Below are 22764 nucleotides of genomic sequence, written 5' to 3' on the forward strand. Positions count from 1 at the left end.
ATCACACCACTGCAGTTCCCACTGTAAGGAAGAAGCAACTCAGTTAAATATTTATCATGTAGTGTTCCATTAAATCTCTACACTCATTCAGTTTTGTTCACATGCAACATTTTCCACTCTGTGGGTTATGCCTGTGGCATGATCCAGCACTCATCTGAGCCTGAGTGGCATGAGTGTGACAAAGGGTTAATTAAAAGCAACCACCCGGTATGTTTAAAAATTATTAGAACTCTCCCTGTCTATGTCACACATTAACTTTGCCTTGTCAATTATGCCTTCAGTTCTCCCTTTAAACTAATCTGTCATAATTTACTTTCATAAATCAGATGATCTCCCCTGACCCAGAGTAGTCATAAACCAAATGATCTCCTCTGTTTCAACTATGCAGCGATCTAAAACCAATTAAATGTGGAAAATAAATCCACAATGCTAAAGATGAAAAACAATTAACAAAATATCATAAAAAGATATAATACAATAGTATCTTGTAAAATAAAAAGGCATAAACAACAGAAAATGGTAAACTTATATATGATCAGTTTTTCTGCTTGTTGGGAAGGCATGGATAATGGAACACTTCTCAATATGAAATTGACTCCCAAAAGTGAGCATATCTCCCTCCTTTCCACTGTGATGTTAGGACCAGAAAGTCTATGTAATTGCAAATTAGTTATTTATGACATCTCTCTCTCAAGTCAGCTTTTCTTTACACTGACCTAACTTCTCACCAGAAGGTCCTACAAAGATGGTATTACCTGCACACAACAGGTCATAAGTTTCCATTAATTTACATACCTGACATAACTGTAAGTATGATATGTGAGAAAATGTGAAATTTGTCTGTGTACTTATATCCCTTCATTCAAAGTTATACTAGTTGCTCTGTCACCCAGTTGAAATATCACAGAATCTCCAAGAATGTGAGGGGTCTGTTTTAGGAAATAATTAATATTATGGACTTTAGCTTTTATGATCCGTGCCATAAATTGGTATTTGGCACTCATCTATAACTAAATTTCTTGAACTCTCATATGCATAAATACCTCATGGGTAGAGCAGAAGAATTTAGGAACAATCAAAGAGATAATGTAACCCATGGCTGGACACAGAGTTCCTTTGAGCCACACCAAATGCAGACAATAAAATAAATAAAGTAAATAGCTTGCATATGACAGCTTGTGTGGGGTTTTGCTGACATTCCCTAACCATCTGTAAGGGTCATTTACAAATATGCAAAAGTGCAATTATTTGTGCAGATGGGTTTTTTGTTGTTTTTTTTTTTTAAAGTCATACACCTACTTTTCCACAAAAGCACACACACATAAGCACTTGGGAGCCAAGATGGTGCAGTTGTGCAAAAGATTCCACTGACTAGTGGGAGATGGTTGGTGACGTTCCTCAATAAGGGGCTGATAAAGAGTTGCTTGCAATCTAAGAATAAATTAATCTTAAAAAAAAAAAAAGCATAAAAAAATAGTGCATCTCCGCCCATATGCCGAGCCATCCAGATCTTGAGCTGTGTCCTCACTCTGCATTGGCAGTATCTGTGTGTGGTTTGTGACATTAAGTCATCATCATCAATGAGTGTTTGCACCTGCCCTATAGCCTAACAGCCTAATATGTGTATTTCTGCAGGTCTGCATGAGCTGTGTTTGTATAAACACGCCTTTACTGCACTCGGCCAACATTAGAACGTCCCCCCACTATCGGTACAAGCCGGAATAAGTGCCAGAACCACCCAAGTTTGCTTAGGCGCAATATGTGTGCTCCATTTCTGGGCATGTGCAGGGCGAATATACGTTACGCAAAGTGGCATATGTCTTACTCTGCATCAGTCCTTACGTGTGCACAAAGCCGCCTAGTTATGCACCTAAGTGGAAGAGCATTTCATTTTATGGGACACAATTATTTAAACAAGCTAGCAGGGGGTAGATAGGGCACATTTAAGGAGGTATTTGATATATTATGGATTGGCACATAGCCAACCCATATATATTATGGATTGGCACATAGCCTCTACCTCCCTGCAAAAGGATTTGAATCCTAATCAGAGATTTTGGAAGCCCAACCTCGTCCTTATACTTTCAAAAATATTTTACATCTTGTTTCACATTTGGGGGAAGAAAAGCATTTTGCGGTGCATGTCAACCAATATAATGACAACCAAACGCACAAATGGGATAAATGTAGTAAACACAGTGCTGATAACTTAAGCCATGAATGAGGCTGACTTGAAACACCTAAATGTTCAAATCAATGAAGTGGCTGGTCCTTAAGTAGAAGAAGGATTTTATTGTTAACACCTTACATATATTCAGGTGTATTTGCCAAACAATGGGCTAGGTGGACAAGTAAATGCCATTGTTCAAATAAAGAAACAGTGCGGGGGAAGTGTTTTGTTTGGTTAGTAAATTAGCCTTGTCCTTTTGACCTTCTGCTCCACGGGAGGTTTCTGTCCTCCCTCAGCTCGCCTTAGGACGGCAATTTGAATAACTCTTGAGTCTTATTGGGAACGTCCCATTCTGATAACTTTTATTGGGATCATTTTCTGTGTGTTGTGTGATATCATTGGCGCTATACAAATGTAACAATAGTAATAGTTCTATCTTTTAAATAATATCTGTAATAAAGCTAATATTTGGCCATGAAATGTTTCTTTTTTTATTGTTATTGTGTCCACATAAATACAATAGCAGCAGTCTAGGGGGTAAATGTATCAAGCTGAGAGTTTTCCGGCGGGTTTGAAAAGCCAATCAGATTCTAGCTATCATTTACTTAGTACATTCTACAAAATGATAGCTAGAATCTGATTGGTTGCTATAGGCAACATCTCCACTTTTCAAACCCACCGGAAAACTCTCAGCTTGATACATTTACCCCTAGATGTGTATCTTTTGACAATGCAGTTGTACTGGGTCAGGGATCGCGCAGCACTATGGGGTAGATTTATCGAACCTTCCAAAAAGGAAAAATGTGGAGGTGTTGCCCATAGCAAGCAATCAAATTTTAGCCACCATTTATCTAGAGCATTCTAGAATCTGAGCAGCTGCTCTCGGCAAATCCACTTTTTTCTTTTTAGGAGGTTTGATGAATCTACCTCCTTGTGTAGTGATTGTGGCAGTAAGCAATTCACAGCTCATTGTAAGCGTGTATCCTATAGCAGTACCTATCACTATTTGTCTTTACACAGTAAAATCATCGACAAGCTGCCTGTATTCTGGTTGCATGAACTTCAATACAATCATGCACAGAGCTAACACCTGCAGAAAAAGCAACACAAAATTGACATTGAAGTTGGCGAGGCGATCCTAAGGCTTCATAGCATTGTTTGTTAGCATAGCAATCAAATGGAAAAATATTACTCCATAGTAGGTCCGGCATTGCTGTATCTTCTAAACAATGAAAATATAATTTATTATTGAATTTCTATTCTTCGTCTGAAGTACATGTATTGATGTAACGTGTAGTGTTAAACAGCCGTGCAGGGCTATATTTTTTTGTGCCCTCTAGCGCTGGATTTTTTTTCCTTTTTATTCTATTTATATGATTAGTTAGCATGTGATTCTACTTAACTCCTAGCAATTTATAATGCACAGATTTTGTATTTTATACTTCTTGTTTATTTCTCTGGTCCTATCCAATTATTTATTACATTTATTAAAAAAATAGAAAAGCTTAAATAGTTGCCAACATTTTAATACAGTTTCCAGGGACAATTTGTTGGTGTTCAGGTTCCCCTATACTCATCATATATTTTTACATCCAACATACTGTACTAAGCATGAGAAGTAATACCGTACAGCTATGTTATCACCATACACTAAAGGAATATAGAGTTAGAGTCTCTTGACACTTCCCACTAATCCTCTACTCTACCTCTAATGTAAGTACGGGGGAATGACTTCCACTGCTAAAAACAACACAGTATGGCCTTTGGGAAGCTGGGATTTATGATTCTCCTACCCATAGTAACCAGATTATAGGCATAAGCTAAAGCAAATGAAACTAATGAAAATAAATGTCTTCAGTAAGTTTAATATCATCATCATCATTTATTTGTAGGGCGCCAGCAAAAGTCAGCAGCGGCAGACAGTCCGAGTTACAAATCATACAAAATGCAATCGCACATAAAAAGAGACCAAGTACAGACGAGGTTGAGGAAGGAGGTGCAGACGTGAGGCTAAGTGTAGAGAGGGTCCTGCTCATGAGACGACAGTCTAGAGATGACAGTGTAGGACAATATGAGAATCCCAGCAATATTCTCTGTGCGGCACCGGGTAATATGATGACTCTAAATACATAAATAATGATAAAAATACCATGCTCCTTTCGTTATCCCATGCATCATATTTGTTTGTTATATATCATGCTAATGTCAGTATATCTTTGCATAGATTAGAATTAGGTAATCTATCGCTAGGACTACCATAGTTTTGAAATTAAAAACCCAGACATTTATGTGATCTAAATGTTGCTACAGTCATACACTCTTTCCAATTCTACATTATGGCTTCCAAATAAAGTTGAATGGGCAGCACAGTGGCTTAGTGGTTAGCACTTCTGCTTCACATCACTGGGGTCATGAGTTCAATTCCAGACCATGGCCTTATCTGTGGGGGGTTTGTATGTTCTCCCTGTGTTTGCGTGGGTTTCCTCCTGGTGCTCCGGTTTCCTCCCACACTCCAAAAACATACTAGTAGGTTAATTGGCTGCTATCAAATTGACCCTAATCTGTCTGTCTGTGTGTGTGTGTGTGTGTGTGTATTAGGGAATTTAGACTGTAAGCTCCAATGGGGCAGGGACTGATGTATGTGAGTTCTCTGTACTGCGCTGCGGAATTAGTGGCGCTATATAAATAACTGATGATGATGGTTGCAGGAACCTCTACCCACTTGTCCTGTTAATGTGAGTTGATCAGGTTTCTGAGTAAGGGCAAAAATCAGTATTGTGAGATGAATATTTCAGATAGAAAAAGGGGACAGGTTTGGGAAAATCAGGACACATACACAAATAGTCCCAGAAGAGCTGGAGATCCAAACATTCTTCACAGAAGGTGTCGATCTTTACAATCACATATACATTTTAGGTCAGACACATTTATACTCCACACTCCACATGCCCTTTGTGATTTTACAAGCCATACACTTGTTCCTGACCGAAGTAGAAAAAGGATAAGAGGAATTTGAAAGTTCTGATTTCCGAAACCTTTTACTAAAATGTAAACTCTATATTACTGTAATATGAATCTCTCCCAAAGTAGCCGCTCATTTTACTTTTTCATGATTTGATTTATGACCCTGAGAGGGTTTGTGAGACTCTACAGATCTGCGTCAAGCGTGACCTTAAACTATACATCAAACCCCTCTCCTCAAAACATATCAAATAATGTATGTTAAGCGAAACACGTCAGACTCTGCAGTCTAGACCTGTATCTCTCTATATATCATACAATTTGTTTTAATGTTCATAAAAGCTAGATTTATGTAGGCATTAATGTCTACTTTAGCAGAGCTTTACGTAAATTCAGCACAAATGCGAATTGTACTGTATATTGCAACTTATGGTATGTGACTGATAGTGAACTCGCTATAAAATGTTTGTGACATAATTTGATGCTACTAAGTACTGGGGCCAGTTATTCCAGTGCTGTCTGCTTAGATTTTGTATGTTCTCTCCGTGTTCATATGAGTTTCCTTCCATAGTCAGAACCCCTCCACCATACTGGTAGGTTAATGCTAGTGTGTGTGTGGTACAGAATGGAGGCTATATGCTCTTCTGGAGCAGGAACTGATGTGAATGATGAATCATTCTCTGTAATGCTGTGTAATATGTAGGCACTATGTAAGTAAAGTTTATGATAAAAACATAGAAACATTTCTTTATAACTTTATTATCTTTTCGATACAACCATCAATATAAAAGTAAAATGAATAAAACTCATTCTTGTCAACTTTTCCTCATTGGCTTCAGGGAAATCCTGGAGGAGGTGGGTGTGCGGGGGCGGGGCTTGACAAATCGCTCATTTTGGCCCCGCCCCCTAAATGATTGTCACAGTTTTGGCCAATTACAGCAGGGGGCTAAGATGACGCAATATTTGCGCAATTAAACCCTGCCCCCCACCACTTATCTATTACGGGGGCGAGAACCGGAAGGTCGCCCTGCTCTCCCGGGAGCTCGGGAGGTCTCCCAGAAATGCGTGAGTCTCCCGGACATTCCGGGAGAGTAGGCAACTATGCGTTAAAGAAAAGCAGCTAATGAATATCTACACTGAAGTGTCTCTTACATTTCTCTCTCCATTACTGAAGTCATGTTTCTTACCTGTCAGTCTTTGATTAAATCTTTGTCTCCATGAAAATGGCCACCTCCATAGGCATCAATACATGGACATAGGACACAATTTCTGAACTGTGGCATCATGCCACAGATGGCGAAGCCAACCATGTCTTCTACTGGCTCAGCATCAGGGAGAATGCCAGACTCTTCAGGGAGTGAGGGAGATCACCCCTATTTCAGGGAGTCTCCCTGACATTTAGGGAGAGTTGGCAAGTATGATAAAACTTGATTGTAGCTAAATAATGCATTCAAGAAACTGCTTCCAAAAAATTAAACATAGATTTACAACAACAATAATTATTGAGAAAACTTTATTGGGGGGGATTCGTTTTTGGGGTTCTTTTTAGGGGGCAGGTTTGGGGGTGTCAGGCATAAAGGGTATAAAGAAGAAGGGATCAGTCCTCACTTTGGGGTCTGGTGTTAGGTAAGTATTGTATTGTGCAGTAGGGATATTATAAATTAGTTTTGCCCTATGATCTACTTTCTTTCAAATATTGGTTACATTTGAGATTGTTGGATACCTGAAAAACCAAGACTTAGCTTATTCATTTGTGAATATTGTACATCATGGAGTCCAAACCAGGTTGAAGGTGTGATCCTTATTGAGTAAATGTACAGTACATTTTTCCCATGTTGGCGCTAACACAAATGTAGGATTTAAAAGAAGACATTTTGGAGGATCCGTCTGCTTCCATGTTTCAGCGATCAGACATGTGAGAGGTTAGTTTAGAAGCGTGTTGATCTGTGTCTTGGAGAGGATAACCTTGAAGATACATCCAGTGTTACATAGAAATATGAACTCTGAAGTTCGTGTTGACTCTTTTTGTGGATTGTTTTTCTATCCTTGTTTCTTCTGCAACCCCCAAGAGACCCTTAATCAATTCTTATGAAGCGTAAATATAGATTTTTTTTCCCCCAATGCTTTTGGAATTGGCTACAGAGCATGTGGTGTAGACAAAACAAAAATGGGGGGAAATATGCACTAGAAAATGTTTTTAGTGTAGATCTCACAGTAAAGCTCATGGCCATGCCAAAAATATGTGAATATCTTGTTTTTCCTTGAACAACAGAGATGGTTGTGATTGTAGAAGGCAAGATAGACTATTGAAATTAACTTCAGTAAGTTCATGTAAGCATGTTGGGGTTGATTGAAAACAAGATGTAAGAGGTACACTCAATTGTCCAGTTAGTCTTAGAAAGGATTCATTGGGGTTATTTTTCCTATTCTATCTAACCTTCCTAAAGTAGCCTATTTTAGTAGGAGACTTAGGGCTAGATTTACTAAGCTGCGGGTTTTAAAAAGTGGAGATGTTGCCTATAGCAACCAATCACATTCTAGCTGTCATTTATTTAGTGCACTCTACAAAATAACAACTAGAATCTGATTGGTTGCTATAGGCAACATCTCCACTTTTTCAAACCCGCATTTTAGTAAATATACTCCTTAGTTTGCCATACTTCATAACCATGGAGCAGAGCAGACCACTACTAGTGCAGTGTTACGCTCACAGCGTTTAGCAGATTTCAGAGATTTTGGCGACCATACGGGTCCCTGCAACCTATGCTGGTTATCAGCTATTATAGTATAGCTTAGAATATAGAAGCAGTGTGAGTCTGAAGTAGTAGCAGTCAGTGTTGGACTATATTTATTTAAGTTACTATAGGAAGGTAGGGGGTTTACGATGGAACAAATGCAAACTTTAAGCTTAAAAAAAAACCTTTAGTTGTTATCTTTGAAACATAGAAGGACTTATTTCAAAGTAACTGAATTGACATAGGAAAGATTGTAGACCTGTTAAGTTTCAATGCTATACTAGGAAGCGTGCTACACAAAACCGAAAATGAAGGTCGACACTCCAAACTGCAAAACTAGGCATACTTATATTTTTCTGGGGCTGGTAAAGAAACCAGAATTAAACGTGCACCTTTAAAATATGCTAAGCAGACCAGCAGATGCACAAAAGGAAGATTACAGGTTTAGCAGCCCATAAATGACCCTTTTGTGCCTGATTATTATGCCGTTTTAGTGGATTACTGCTAGGAATACAAAGCAGTTTTCAGCGACAGAGTGCACTGTTCCAACAGGAGTCATTACTTGTCTGTATGGTAATGCTGTTATCTGTTTGGACACTTAGTAGTTAATAATTTCATATGTGCCAAATATCTTGTGTCTATATACTAGCATGTGCTAGCTCTGATAATCACTGACTTGGGAAAAAGATTATAGCATTGAAATGGAATGCAGAGTGTTCTCACCAGGGAATATACTTAAATTGTTGTATCCATCTCGAGAAAATATTATACTGTAAAATTGGCGGCAAAGAGATCGAGACTGACAGACGGGATTTTAAAGGTCTCGTACACACAGGCGTTGAACAGCAATGCTAGTTAATAGTAGAAATCTTTGAAAAGTGTTCTCCAAGCCTCCCTGCTGCGTAATGTAGCAGTCCATTATTATTACTAACTAAAAGATCAAATTAAAAATTAAAAGAAGATGTAAACCTGGCTGGATAACCAGAAGCAGGAATCATCTGTCCACAATAATAACCAAATCTAACTCGTACATATGATGACAGGAAAACTTAGTGCAGCTGATGGTATGCAGTTTATGGCTAGACATTCAGAGAGTCGACTACATTAGGTCAACAATTCAAATCGAGACAGTATTTTATGGTTAGGGTCAGGATTAGTGATAGGGTTAGGGTTATAATTGTCGACCTGATAATACTGTCTACATTTCAATTGTTGACCTGATAATACTGTCTATATTTCAAATGTCGACCTGATAATACTGTCTACATTTCAATTGTTGACCTAATAATACTGTCTATATTTCAATTGTCGACCTGATAATACTGTCTACATTTCAATTGTTGACCTGTTAATACTGTCTATATTTCAATTGTCGACCGAATAATACTGTCTACATTTCAACTGTCAACCTGATGATAATGTCTATATTTCAATTGTCGACCTGATAATACTGTCTATATTTCAATTGTCGACCTGATAATACTGTCTATATTTCAACTGTTGACCTAATAATACTGTCTATATTTCAATTGTCGACCTGATAATACTGTCTATATTTCAATTGTCGACCGAATAATACTGTCTATATTTCAGTTGTCGACCTGATAATACTGTATATATTTCAATTGTCGACCGAACAATACTGTCTACATTTCAACTGTTGACCTGATGATAATGTCTATATTTCAATTGTCGACCGAATAATACTGTTTACATTTTAACTGTTGACCTAATCATAGTGTCAGTGTTATTATTGTTGACTTTCCAACCCTTTCTATATTATGGTGTTTACTCTACAATTGTTGATCATATAACTATTAAACATTTGTGTCACACCCCAGCTAAAAGTAAAGAGTATTGTAGCAAGGGAAATTTTAATAAAGATAAATTATTTTAATATGTTCCTGGTTTAGCTGTATGTGTTCTCTAAATAAGATCAAGAAAGCAACCATCAATTAACACAGATTCATAGTTCAGACAGGGCACATTCCAAGATGACATATGAGAACAGCTGCTGTATCAAGAGTCAATTTCTGTCATAACCCATCATGAGGCTGCTGAAAACTGTTCACATGTCGTCAGCACCAGCACCAATGAATTTAGCAGAAATGTCAGTATGTCTGCTGACAGCACTGATCTGACATTCCCTCAGTACCAAACTGGGTGCATGGGTTGTGTCTCACTGAGGAGAGTGTTTCCCTCCATAAAGCAGGTATTTATTAGGGCCTTATATATTTCTACCTTCTGAGTTCATCCTGTCAGTGTTACTGCTCTGTGCATAAAATTATGTCCAATGAACACCTGCGTTGTGTCATTGGCTACAACTACCTAGATCATATAATGGATATGGTGAAAAGATCAGTAGGAAATCAGATCCATTAAGCTATGTGTTTAGTAAAAGTTGCAAGAGGTGATGTATAAACCAATCTATTCACGGTAAAGACGTAAAGCCCTTAGAACTATCTAAGATTTATGTGCACTTCTTCCTGTATGTGACCGTCTTGTGTTTGGGTTACTTCTGTTTAGAAACAGAGAAGAAAAGAATGTACTGAAAAGAGCATCTTGCTACTTTTAGGAAACAAACGATCCATTCCCCAAATATTATAAACTTCAGGGGGTAAATTATCAAGCTGCGGGTTTGAAAAAGTGGAGGTGTTGCCTATAATAACCAATCAAATTCTAGATGTCATTTGTAGAATGTACTAAATATATGATAATTAGAATTGCAATTGGTTGCTATAGGCAATATCTCCGCTTTGTCATTTCAGGAGTCATTTCCCTGGGATTTGCATCATTATAAGGTTATGCACCTCAGATCAGTGTGCTGCACCTGGAGAGTCTATAATGTCAGCGAGGTTTATGCTGTTTGTCGATTTGCACCTGATTGGCTGAGCCGCTGCTTTCCCCTTATCAATCAGGACACATACACAATTAGTTCCACAAGAGCTGGAGATCAATACATTCTCTACAGCTGGTGTCAATCTTTACAATAATGTATACTGTGGCTGGATCACTTATAAATAACTTATTTGTGGTTGGATAATGTAGAAACAATTTATTGTAGAAATGTATTTCAGTCAGAGGTGCAGGCATCAATGTATAATTGCAAATGCACTTATTGTGTTACATTGGGATGTGTTATATAGGGAAATGACTTGTTAGGGGTTTTGTAACTTTTCTTTGGGAATTCACAAGTTACTAATAGAGTGGAGGAAATATGTATTCTGCAACTGTTTGAAGAAAGGACTCATGTTAATCTCATGTTAATTATACATTTTGATGTGTGAGCCACACCTGAAGTCACAGGAAGGTTTAATTAGACTTGCTGTTAGATTTCCTCTTTGTCTAAAACAGGATGCAGGAACTCACAGCAATTCTTAGGATATCACAGATAAGTGTAAATCTATGTTTGGGAAAACATATATTGTATCCTGCAATTAAAAATAGCTCAGACGTTGCGGAACCATCTTGGATCAGGCGGCTGGCTTACCCCCTGCCAGGAGTTATGTCAAAACTGTGTAAAAAGTGAGCTGTTTGAGCATGTAATGTATCATTCTTGTACCATCTATACTTCTGGAAAAATCGCTAGTACCACAGACTGGCGTGTGAACTGTCCTTGTTAGGACTACTTGAGCTAATAATCCATCTTTTGCTTCAAAGACCTGCTTGAAAACTTCTCCATGCTGAAATTCCTGTGACCTACAGATTAGACCCAACTCTAATCCGTTCCCGGCTGTTCTGAGGTTTGGACCCAGCTTTTTGGTACCACTGCTCTGCCCGCTACCCACCACCTCTGGTCAGTGTGATAGGCCAGGGGGGATCCATCCACAGCAACCCTGATCCATAGTAAGAGGTCAGGGGTACCAGCTGGATGCTGGTAAGGAGTCCAGTGGTGGCAGTATTTGTAAGCCCCTCCTACTGTGGTTAGAGGGCACATTTGAGATAAAGAAAGGGAACGGTGGCACAGTAAGCCCAGTCGGTTTCCAGCAGCAACAGACAAGGTGGCATAGGTGGTCCATCCTCTCACATATACATTTTAGCTCAGACACATTTACACTCTACACGGCTCATTATTATTATTATTATTATTATTATTAATAATTTTTATTTATAAGGCGCCACAAGGTGTCCGTAGCGCCGTACAGAGACAAACAAATTACAATACAATGGGAGACAGCACAGTACAGTAAACAGTAAGCACAGCAACTCCGTAAGCTCAATGCACAGCTAGAGAGGGCGGGGAAGGGGGAGGGATGATCCGCAAATGACGGGGCCCAAGAAGGAGGGCGTGGAAGACCCCCAGGGGGGAGGAGGGAGCGAGAGTGGACGTGGGGTGGAGGACCCTTGAGGAGGAGGGCTAATTAGCTGGAGAGCAGAGTTAGAAGTGGTGAAAACAGGAGGAGAGATGGCCCTGCTCAGAGGAGCGTACAATCTAAGGGGAGGGGTGGACAGACAGAGAGATGCAGGGGAGAGAGGGAGAGTAGGGGGGCGGAGGCAGAAGATAAGGTAGGAAGTTAAGTCGGAGATAGAAAGGCTTTAAGAAAAAGGTGGGTTTTTAGGGCCCATTGTGATTTTACAAGCCATACACTTGCAACTGACCGAAGTCTGCAGAAAAAACATAAGAGGAATTTGAAAGTTCTGATTTCCAAAACCTTTTGCTAAAATGTAAACTCTATATTACTGTAATACCATCATCATCATCAACATTCATTTATATAGCGCCAGCAGATTCCGTAGCGCTTTACAATTGGGAGCAAACAGTAATAAGACAATACTGGGTAATACATACATATGTAGTGGTAAGAGGGCCCTACTCCCAAGCTTACAATCTATGGGACAATGGTTTGATACACAAGGGTAAGTGCTACATCATATTGAATATTTCTCCAGCTACAATGCAAAGGTTGCAAAATATTTAGTGGGCTGTATGCTCAGTCACAGAACTATGTTGGTCAGAAGGTTGTTGTCTTGTGTTAGCTGTGTAGAGGCTGATGATAGGGTAACCTAGGGAGATTAAGAGGGTGGTTGAGGAATATTATAAGCTTTTCTGAAGAGGTGGGTTTTCAAAAAACGGTTTGAAGACTAGAGGAAAGTCTTGTGGTGCGATGGAGGGAATTCCACAAAGTGGGTTCAGCCCAAAGAAAGACCTGTAACCAGGAATGGGAGGATGTGATGAGAGTGGAAGAGACGCAGAACGGAGGTGTCGATAATATTTATCTCTCCCAAGGTAGCCGCTGCTTTCCCCTTATTACATGGGTGGGAAAAATAACTTTGAATTCTGGATATATTCAATCAAATCTAAGCACCACCAGGTTATGTTAAGCATTCAGGGAAGATTTGTATTCCTTGACCTCAATAAAGGTCAGTCGCCAGCAGAAATTTTTAATGCACATTGGCTACATAGCACCTGGAAATTGTCCAGTCCTGTATTATTGGTTTTCCTACTTTCCTACTTTATTTACTAAGGATTTGTTTTCACTGTTTAGCACTCTACCAGTCACCATCCATTGCACAAAGGGCTAATCTACTGTACAGCAATGTGCACAATTACAATAATGCAATAGCTGAAGAATCACAACCAAGATTAAACCCTACACTGTACACAGTGAGCTATGATGAGCACCGTGTCTAAGGAAAGAACCTAGACTGTGAGCATTACAATACTGACTGTGGTACAGCTGCAGGATCTACTCACGGTAAAAGATACAGTAGATTGAATTTAAACTAAAATAATACCCTTTCTCAATTGCTGGACCTCCTGCCTAGACTAACCCCTTACTTGCCGGGAGTATGACACACATGTATACCTACTTCATATCACCTACCTGTCCCAGCTTTGGTGGGACAGTCCCGATTTTACCTAAACAAGTCACGGTGAACCAGTGCTTGTGTGTGAATGCCAGGCTGCTTTCTTATGTTTCTCATGTGAGGAGCTGTATTTCCTGGAAAGTGAAGCCCATTTCTGCACACTGTAACGTGTCTGTATTTTGGCATCGTATACCAATGCTGCTTGTTTTGTTAAGTATACAAGAACCATATCTCCCTATGACTCTCCGGTGCCGTACAGATTTGCTCTGGTTAGCATTCAGTGATTGCCTACTGCTTTTCCTGCTTTCCAGCCACTTCATCTGCATTTGTTATAGTGTGACAAAATCTACTTCATAGAATAACAAACAGCAAGTGGCATTGTAACACAACACTCATTCTTCAGCCAGCTTATTGCCAGCTAACAGAACCTCCTGCTTTTTATGGTTTTAGATCAATATTTTAGATTAGCTAAATGCATAGTTGCCAACCTTTCCAGGTTGGCCTCTGGGAGTCTCAGAGGGGGTGAGGGTGGGCTTAAAGTTTGCCCACTTCACTAGGAAGTGGGCAGATGCTGGAGAATTGCCAGCTCTCCTGGGAGACTTAACCAGACCCGGGGGAGCAGTCATGTGACATGGGGTAGAAGGGAGGCGTGGTGACATTGTCGCGTCACCATAGCCCCGCCCCCACTATAAAAAGCCAAAATTTACGGCATTGAATGGAGGGGGCGGGGCCTGACAACGTGATACAATCCCGCCCCTCCATTCAATGCCGTGAATTTCGGCAAATCCGGGAGATTTGCCTGCTCTTCCGGAAGTCCGTGAGGACTCCCCGAATTTCAGGAGCCTCCCAGGAATTCCGGGAGAGTAGGCCAAGTATGAATAAGAATTGACTGCAAGATTGACATTTAGCATGCAGACTTAATGTTATGTGCAGTTGGTCTATGAAAAATAGGGATATGTGCAGGGACAGTTGGCTACGTAAGGGATGTTTCGCATTTACCTCCCACTTATCATAATCTATTTACTTTTAACGCTCCCTGTTATTTTCACTTGACCTCTCACTTCTTAACCCTTGTTATCTATCCGACCGTCTTTGTAATCTCAAGTCATAATCTCTCCCTATTTGAGGCATAAATACCCACAGTGTCCTATGCTGCTGCCCCGGGGCCCAGAAATTAAAAGGGGCCCCTGCTCAGGCAACATGTTGTAAGTTAAAGGGACAGTATTCTGGAAAATAAAAAATGGTTTGATTGTACATGAAATCTAATGCTGGGGTTCTCCCATGCCTATAGGATGCAGAGCTTAAAACTTGTTTCTTGGTAGTTCCAAGCAAGCGCTTGGCTGTTATCCTTCATGACAAACACACTGGGGTTATTATTTTACTGGAACATATAAATCATATTATATTTCTCTTTTGGTCAAGTAATTAATATGACAGGTTTCACTGGAAAATGCAGGAAAATAAAACAATTAGTGCAGCCGTGACATTCGTGTTTGGATGTCTGTTCCACTTGGGCTCCCAGTGATGATTGCCCCTAGACCTTGCTTTGTTCCTCATGTGAACCGCACTATATGAAGTCAGGGGGATCTCATGACCTTTCTGACATCCGTTGTCCTTCCTCCCGGGATTTCTCCCAATATGTCAGACGAGACACATGGCTCCAGCAGTTTGCTAATTCTTTATTTATTATTTATGTCAAGAGTTGCTAACATATGTCCTGTCATTTAAATGGTAATTTTTATGTGTTTTCAGGCACTCGGAAGCTGTAAAGAAATGGGATGAAGGAATCCAATTAACTCCAACAGATGCTGCTTTGTATGAGATGAAATCACAGGTAACAAATTGTATTATTTTATTTAAACCCATTCATTGTTGTTCTAGCAAGTTCTTTATGTTTAATTAATGGGTGTTCTTTTGTTTCTGTCCATGATTCCCTGCTCTGTCCACATAAAATAAAATATTATCCATGGGGGAAGGGGGTTCAGTTACCTGCGAAATCCCATCGGATCCTCGCGGGATGAAACTCCGCTGGATGTTAGGCACTAAAACATTGCTGATTTTTGCTTACGCCTCATAGGGGGAGATTTCATTTGGCGTCAGGTTGTCCGCGGAGACACCTCGCACAGATGTTCTGGCTGCAATCTCTGCTGAACAGATGAGCCGACATTCCTACCATAATTGCCGGCAATGTGCACAGCGCGATATCCGCGCTCCTCATTGCTGGGAATTGAATTTCCCCATAGAGATGTAAGCAAACGTCAGAGATATTTTACTTACCGTAATATCCAGAGAAGCGCGTGGGCGTGAATCACGCAAGGCTCCCACGGGACTTGGGAATGACCCCCCCCCATAGAGTTCAGTGTAACAGTGGTCAAATGTAATGTTTCAGTTATCCAAATAAAATAATCTCAAAGTTTGTTTTATTCTCATTGTGCATCTGATTTTAACTGCATTTTAATGGTGTCTAAAGCATATAGGTTAGTGTAGGACCTGCATATAATTAGGTGCTCTTGACGTTGGGATGCAGGCTTAAAGGTTTGGATGAAATTCACTGTGTAGCCTTATAATAAATGTAATTCTCTGGTCTCCCATCAGTACTTGGGTGTAACAGAAAGCAAACAATTCCAGGTTTACCGGTTATCTGGATCTATCCGAAGCCAATAAACTATATTGTAGAAAGTGTGGAGTGTCCCTATTTTCAAGGTCCTCAGCTGTGTGTGTAAATCAAAGCATTGGAGATGAAAGCAGTAAGAGCCAAACTATTTACAGGCACTACTCAGTCAGCTGTGCCAAATACCTTTCTCTGTATCTATAGAAGGAATATGCACAACAGAATTAGAGTGTTTGTACTCAAAGAAATCATTTACTGGCAGTGTAGTGTGTAGTAGTTGTCATGTCTGCTGTGTACACAGATGATGCTGGGTTCCATCCCCAGTCACTCCTTATTGAATTTTCTAAAGTAAGCCAAGGACATATAGTATTAAATTACTGGGAGTATTGTTAGAAAACATTATTTTACTGATAGAGTTAGAAGATGCTCGGGTTAAATCAGGTCTGTTTTGAGGCTACATTATTATTATTAAGTAAAATGGGCAGACTATATGGACTAATTGCTCTTTTTTTTCTGCTGTCAATATTTGTATTATCCTTTATTTAAAAAGCCCCAGCATGCTCTTATTATTCATCCTGTACAATATGCCATATAAATTAGAACATACAATATGGGGGATTCAGTGGAACAGAAGGTGAGAGCTCACTACTCGCAGGAGCTTACAATCTAAAGAGGATGTTCAGAATGATTTGTACAACGGACCGGCTGCAGGTATCCCCACAAAGATTTATCAAGTGCTCAGTACTGCTCTGGACACCCACCTAGTTCCTATACTAGGATACAAATACGTGCAGCAAGAAAAAGATTATGTGGTCGATTTATCAAAATTTTAAGGGGTTAATTAATTTTGAAACGATTAGTCGCCAGACATTATCGCAATGTCCAGCTACGCTCATTATCGTATACTGCAGAACATGAACTATACAGATTATCTTGGGCACCTCTATGGGGTGATGTTACATTGCCACGGAATGCCTTCATGACTGCTCCCAAAACACCAAAACACTCTGCAGCACTTTGCGGGGAAAAAAAGTAGAGGTGCTCACTGACCCCCGTGAACTGGCTTTGGTTTTGGATCTGGATTAGCTTTGTGGTTTGGTTTTGGTTTTGGCAAAACCGCCCTCGTGTGTTTTGGTTTTGGATTTTTTTAGAAAAAATCCTAAAATATGCTAAAATCACATAATTTTGCTCTTTTTTTTGTTCCTACATTACTATTAACCTCAATAACACTAATTTCAAGTCATTTGCAGTCAATTTTGACCACCTCACAGGTCACAACATTATTTTCATACACTTTAGGACAAATACTGCAGCGACCTGGCTTGATGGTAAGTGACAGAGCAATGACTGAAACACACGGCAGTTCCTAGCACATCTAGGACACATTGGCACACAGCAGTGGCAGAAAAGAATAATGGGGGTCCGCCCTCCCTCCCACCCACTGTTATGTTGGATCTTAAAAAGGAATCCAAATATTGCGAGATCCGACGACGTAACGACAATGTTTTGCCTCGTTTTCAATTCTGAGGGTGCGTAAAAGTACCGATACTCGGATCTGGGCATGTTCGGCTCTCGGGGAACCGAGCCTGAGCATCTCTACTAAAAAGCAAGTCATCAGATTCTAGCTATTCTGTATGCATATTATATTCATATTATAACACTATATATCACTGATTGTTTGCTCTGACAGTGCCTCCACTTTTACTTTTTAGAAGGTTTAGTAAATCTGATTTGCATCAGGAACACTGTAAGTAAAAACTCCACCATTCCGACTGCACATAATGTGAAGTAGTTTCATTCCCAACCTGCTTCACATTCATTTTCAGAAAATTGGCAGGAAAAAAACACAATACAAGTATAGTTAAATTTGCTGATTTTTGTTCCCTCAGCTGATTTCAGTACACGTGACCCTTCATTTCTAGCCGTTAATAGATCTCTTTACTCCAGTAATGATACAATGGCCATACTATTGCTCCCGCTGTCAGCTGTTATTTCCAGATGCAAAGTTTCTGCCATCGAGCTGGATTATTCATAAGTCAGTGTTTTGCAGTTTAGTTTATTTATAAGAGGCCACAATATTAAATTAGTAGCATTGCATTTAGTTGCAAAATTAGCACTAAACCATAACAAGCAATGGTATAACTTGCACTAGACAGATGAAAGCTAATTACCGACTGGTTGCTGTAGTTCAGTGCAAATTTTGCACCAAAATGTCAGTAAATCAGCTGCAGTGCTGTCTTTTTTCAAATACAATGTACAAAGCATAGGCAAACTGAGGGGGGTTTCCTAGTGCCTGGAAACCCGCCTCCAAGCCTGGGGCACTGTAAAATTGAGGTGGCTGGACTCTGTTCCCACTTCACAATAGGGTACTCTAGGTGCTCTTATATAAACCACTATATGATTTGTATTATCTCTTAAATACACATTTCCCTTAATGAAAGATTACCTTTATAAATGTATTATCTTTCTATGCAAAATTTCTACATAAATGTTTGCAGACATATTATTTATCACATGTGTGTTATACATGTTACAAGATACTAGTGTAAATTATATGCTTATTAGAAACCACCAAGAAGGTCTGTGACTATATGCATTAATTCAGTCCTTTTATACTGTCTTGCAAGGACAATTATACCTCTATAATCTATGGCGGGCTATATAACCTATTAAAGAGGTTGTCTACTTTGGGACCACCTCACTCCTTTTAGGTAGATGCTCATACGTAATGACAGCATCGTCACCACCACTAAATTGCTGCCCAAGTACTAAAATACGTGTTGTAGTTGTGTTTTTAGTACTGAATCCAGATCCGATAGTGAAATCAAATGTAACCATTTAGAAAACGATATGTTAACGCGACAAAAAACTGATTACATATAGGATAGTACACTCCTTACTGTAAATATGCACTGAGGAGTTCTCTGACTATCATCATCACCATTTATTTATATAGCGCCACCAATTCCACAGGGATGTACAGAATTTTTTTCCGTCAATCACATCAGTCCCTGCCCCATTGGAGCTTACAGTCTAGGTTAATTTTTGTCAGCAGCCAATTAACCTACTAGTATGTTTTTGGAGTGTAGGAGGAAACCGGAGCACCTGGAGGAAACTCACGCAAACACGGAGAGAACATACAAACTCCACACTGATAAGGCCATAGAAAAGCATGATGCTGTTAGCCAAGTAGTCACAACAATATGGAGTTATATTCCGGAATAATTTACAATAGAGGGGTACATTATGCCTTATAATACACCAAGCTCACTGTTTATAAGTGATGACATCAGAGCTCACACTTTATAAGTGATGACATCAGAACTCACTGTTTATAAGTGACAACTGATCCAGAACCCACTTTTCTACTGAGACTACGGATTTAATACATATATTAACATCATTTGTATATTACACCAAGATAAGCGACACAATGTGATGACAGTATTGTTCATCTATTTTAAATGTATCATTAATATATTGGCCTTCCTGTGCCTTTAATGTGTAATGTAAAGCCTTGTCTGTCTGGAGTGGACTAAGTGATTCCCGTATCTCTGCAGAGACTGACAAGTCACTTAAAAAGCTTTTTACACCTAGTGTAATGTTGTAGACATATCTCAGGAACACTCTTCACTTGCTGTAAATCAACTGTGAGACCCTGTAAACTATCCTCTCAGGCAGTAGCTGTGCACTTATAGGATAATAAAGGACATTTATTATACTTTTATGACAACATATGCAGCATCATGTCCAGCTAAATTAAAGGTAACCCTCCCAAAACAGTTCAACATTCCAATTGTTGTTTGTAAGTGATACATTGTAACCGTTTTATTGTTTATTGTAAATAATCATACAGCAGAGAACTTAAAAGGGGATTTTCATCTTCACATGTTTTTAATTTATTCACTCATACATTGTACTTCTGAGCGCCCTTTGTACCCATATATGTATATCTCCAGGAAGAAATGTTTCTTTTCTGGGATAAATACATCTCTGCTGTGCCCTCTGCATTGTATCCAGACAGCAGCTGTGTGATGTATCCAAGAGCAATTAAACAACCGTACCTGGTTATATAAATACATGCCTTAAATATACAAAAGGAACCAAGAAAGATGAAGACGTGTATTTAACCTTTGTTGAAGGAGGGCTCGTGCGAGTTAATTCATTAAAGTTATCTGTAGGTGGAAAAGCTATTTAATGGTTTCTAAATTCGAGAGTTGTATTTTTGTGTCACTATTGTGGCTAAGCATTGATGACATGGATTATATTAAAGATTATTTGCTCCAGTTATCCAATGTCTGTCAAAACAATAGCTGTGAAGGTAAATCAGAAAGTACTAAAAGGCAGGAACAGCAGATAACAGCTGTGTATAGACTCCGCTTTTTTGTGAAGGGTGTGAAGCTGGGCTTTGTGGCTTATTAAGACTTATTGACATAGTCTGGCAGTGCTTGCTGAGACTTATGGTGCCACGGCAGCTACTGAGCCGTATGATGCCTACCTTGCTGTTTGACATCCATTATGCTTCTACTACGACCTATTAGTGACAGACAAAAAATAGGCACAATATTGGACATATAAGGTCTACACTAAAAAACAAAAAAGAAGTTGTATAACATCAAGATGGTATGTAAAGGGGAGGATCGGTGAAGTGCAGGCCCAGTGGCACAGTTTGATTAGCATTTCTGTGATGTCCCTCTAGCACCATGGTCAGGGAACAGGGCTAAATTACCCCAAGGGGTAAAAATGAAATTCCTGGGGGTAATGCTGCCGATTCACATGCTGTCAGTTGGATTCTAGATCCCTTTAAATGTGAAATTGCTGTTGTACCAGAAGAGCCTCAAGGGTTGGCAGAGGCACTTCTTGAGCTTCGATACAATAATGAAGCAGGTATTGCATTTGAAAACAAAGCAGATCTGTCATATTTTCTGGATGTCAACCGCTGCAAAGGCATTCAAAATTGCACATGAGGAGGCAGTCAAATAGGTGCTGCCTTTTGCAACAACCTACCTTTGCGAACAAGGATTTTCCACTCTAACGAACATAAAAACAAAGCAGAGAAATCAATTGGACGCTGAGGACTGTATCCAAATTGCTCTGACATCAAAATGCCCCAATATCGATGCTGCTCTCGTATCAAAAATGAAGCAACATCATTTCTCCAAAACCTGAAGTTTTGAAGTTGAAGCTTTCAAAGAAATTTTGAATAGATTCAATAAAATTTTGAATTCCAATAATTAATAATATATGATTTCCTTCCTTTCAAATCAAGGGGGTAAAGTCGGCGTTTCTAAATATATTTGGGGGTAAAAGGTAAAAAAGTTCCCTGACCCCTGCTCTAGCACCTCTGAGTATGGCATTCGCCCATGCAGACATCAAAACAGGCGTTATGCAGTTACGGTTTCTATGTCTTCCTCTACATTGCAAGTTGTCTGTACCAGCGATAGTCGTAGCAATCCCAGCATCTCATTGCTTATAGGAGTCACTTTTCATCCTAAATCCATATATCATTAATGTGCTAATTTGTTGAATTGGGCTTATTTTATATCAGATAATACCTGACAGCAAGGATCCCTGACTCCTAGAACCAGTTCCTTTATTTGTGCAACTCCAGAGTCGTCATGGAAGAAGCACATTGAACCTAGTAAACGGAGTTCTCGAAAAGCAAAAGATTATGTTAAAGTTTTTACTTCCCGTTTAGGAATGTGCTGAAACAGCACTGTGCATTAATATAGGAATATACAGGTGAATATGGCAATATAATAGTGATGTTACTATATGTATAAACCCCTTTAAATAATTATCTGTATAAAGAATCAGTTATGCCGTCATTGCTAATAATTCAGTATTTATTAGGAAACAGTGTGTATTATAATAAAATAATTAATTCCTGCTGTAAATTATTACAGATATCAAAAGTCGCCATGGAATTCTGTGACCACCTGTTTGTTTATTTTGCTTGCAGAACGTCTTTGTCGCTTATATGGTATGTACAAATATGCATAGAATTTATAGTAGGTAATCAGTAGATTCGGTAGATAAGAACAGTGTGTTTCTGAGTTTTCAACAGGAGAATTTAGGCAGGAAGAACTATTTCAAGTATTGGGCGTTATTTCAGTACATTTTACTACACAGCATAATGATTTTAATTAGACAGCTTTGTTTTTCAGTGGAGTTCCTGTATCGATTTATTTGAATGAATGTTTGCAGATGGTGTGTATGTATGTATGTATGTTTTTATTTTTCTTGTGTATAATTCGTTGTGCATTTGCTGGTGATATAAACACCTGCAGCGGTTACGGTAGCTGTGATCACTTATGCAGCCGGTATAACACATGTCTAGGATGATGTATGGCCGTCTGTTCAATTACACGTCAAGCGTGGACAGTGCACTTGGCTTTGTATATAGAAAGTGGTGCTGCAGTGTGTCACGGTGGGTGCAGTTAAAAGCATTCTTCCTGTGATAATATTTTGGGAACAAT

At 39.3% G+C, this 22764-nt stretch overlaps 1 protein-coding gene across 3 annotated transcripts in view; it reads left to right on the forward strand.

Moving 5' to 3' along the window:
- TTC33 (tetratricopeptide repeat domain 33) overlaps positions 1 to 22764 on the forward strand; it is a 272691-nt gene that overhangs the window by 128708 nt on the left and 121219 nt on the right. For all 3 annotated transcript variants that reach the window (XR_012678783.1, XM_075184155.1, XM_075184147.1), the window contains exon 3: positions 15427 to 15508. Coding sequence is in view for 2 of the 3 variants with exons in the window: in XM_075184155.1 (XP_075040256.1) it covers positions 15427 to 15508 (82 nt within the window). In the remaining variant the exon portion in view is untranslated. The remainder of the gene's footprint in view (positions 1 to 15426; positions 15509 to 22764) is intronic.

Source organism: Mixophyes fleayi, chromosome 1, assembly GCF_038048845.1.
Source record: "Mixophyes fleayi isolate aMixFle1 chromosome 1, aMixFle1.hap1, whole genome shotgun sequence".
Taxonomy (NCBI): domain Eukaryota; kingdom Metazoa; phylum Chordata; class Amphibia; order Anura; family Limnodynastidae; genus Mixophyes; species Mixophyes fleayi.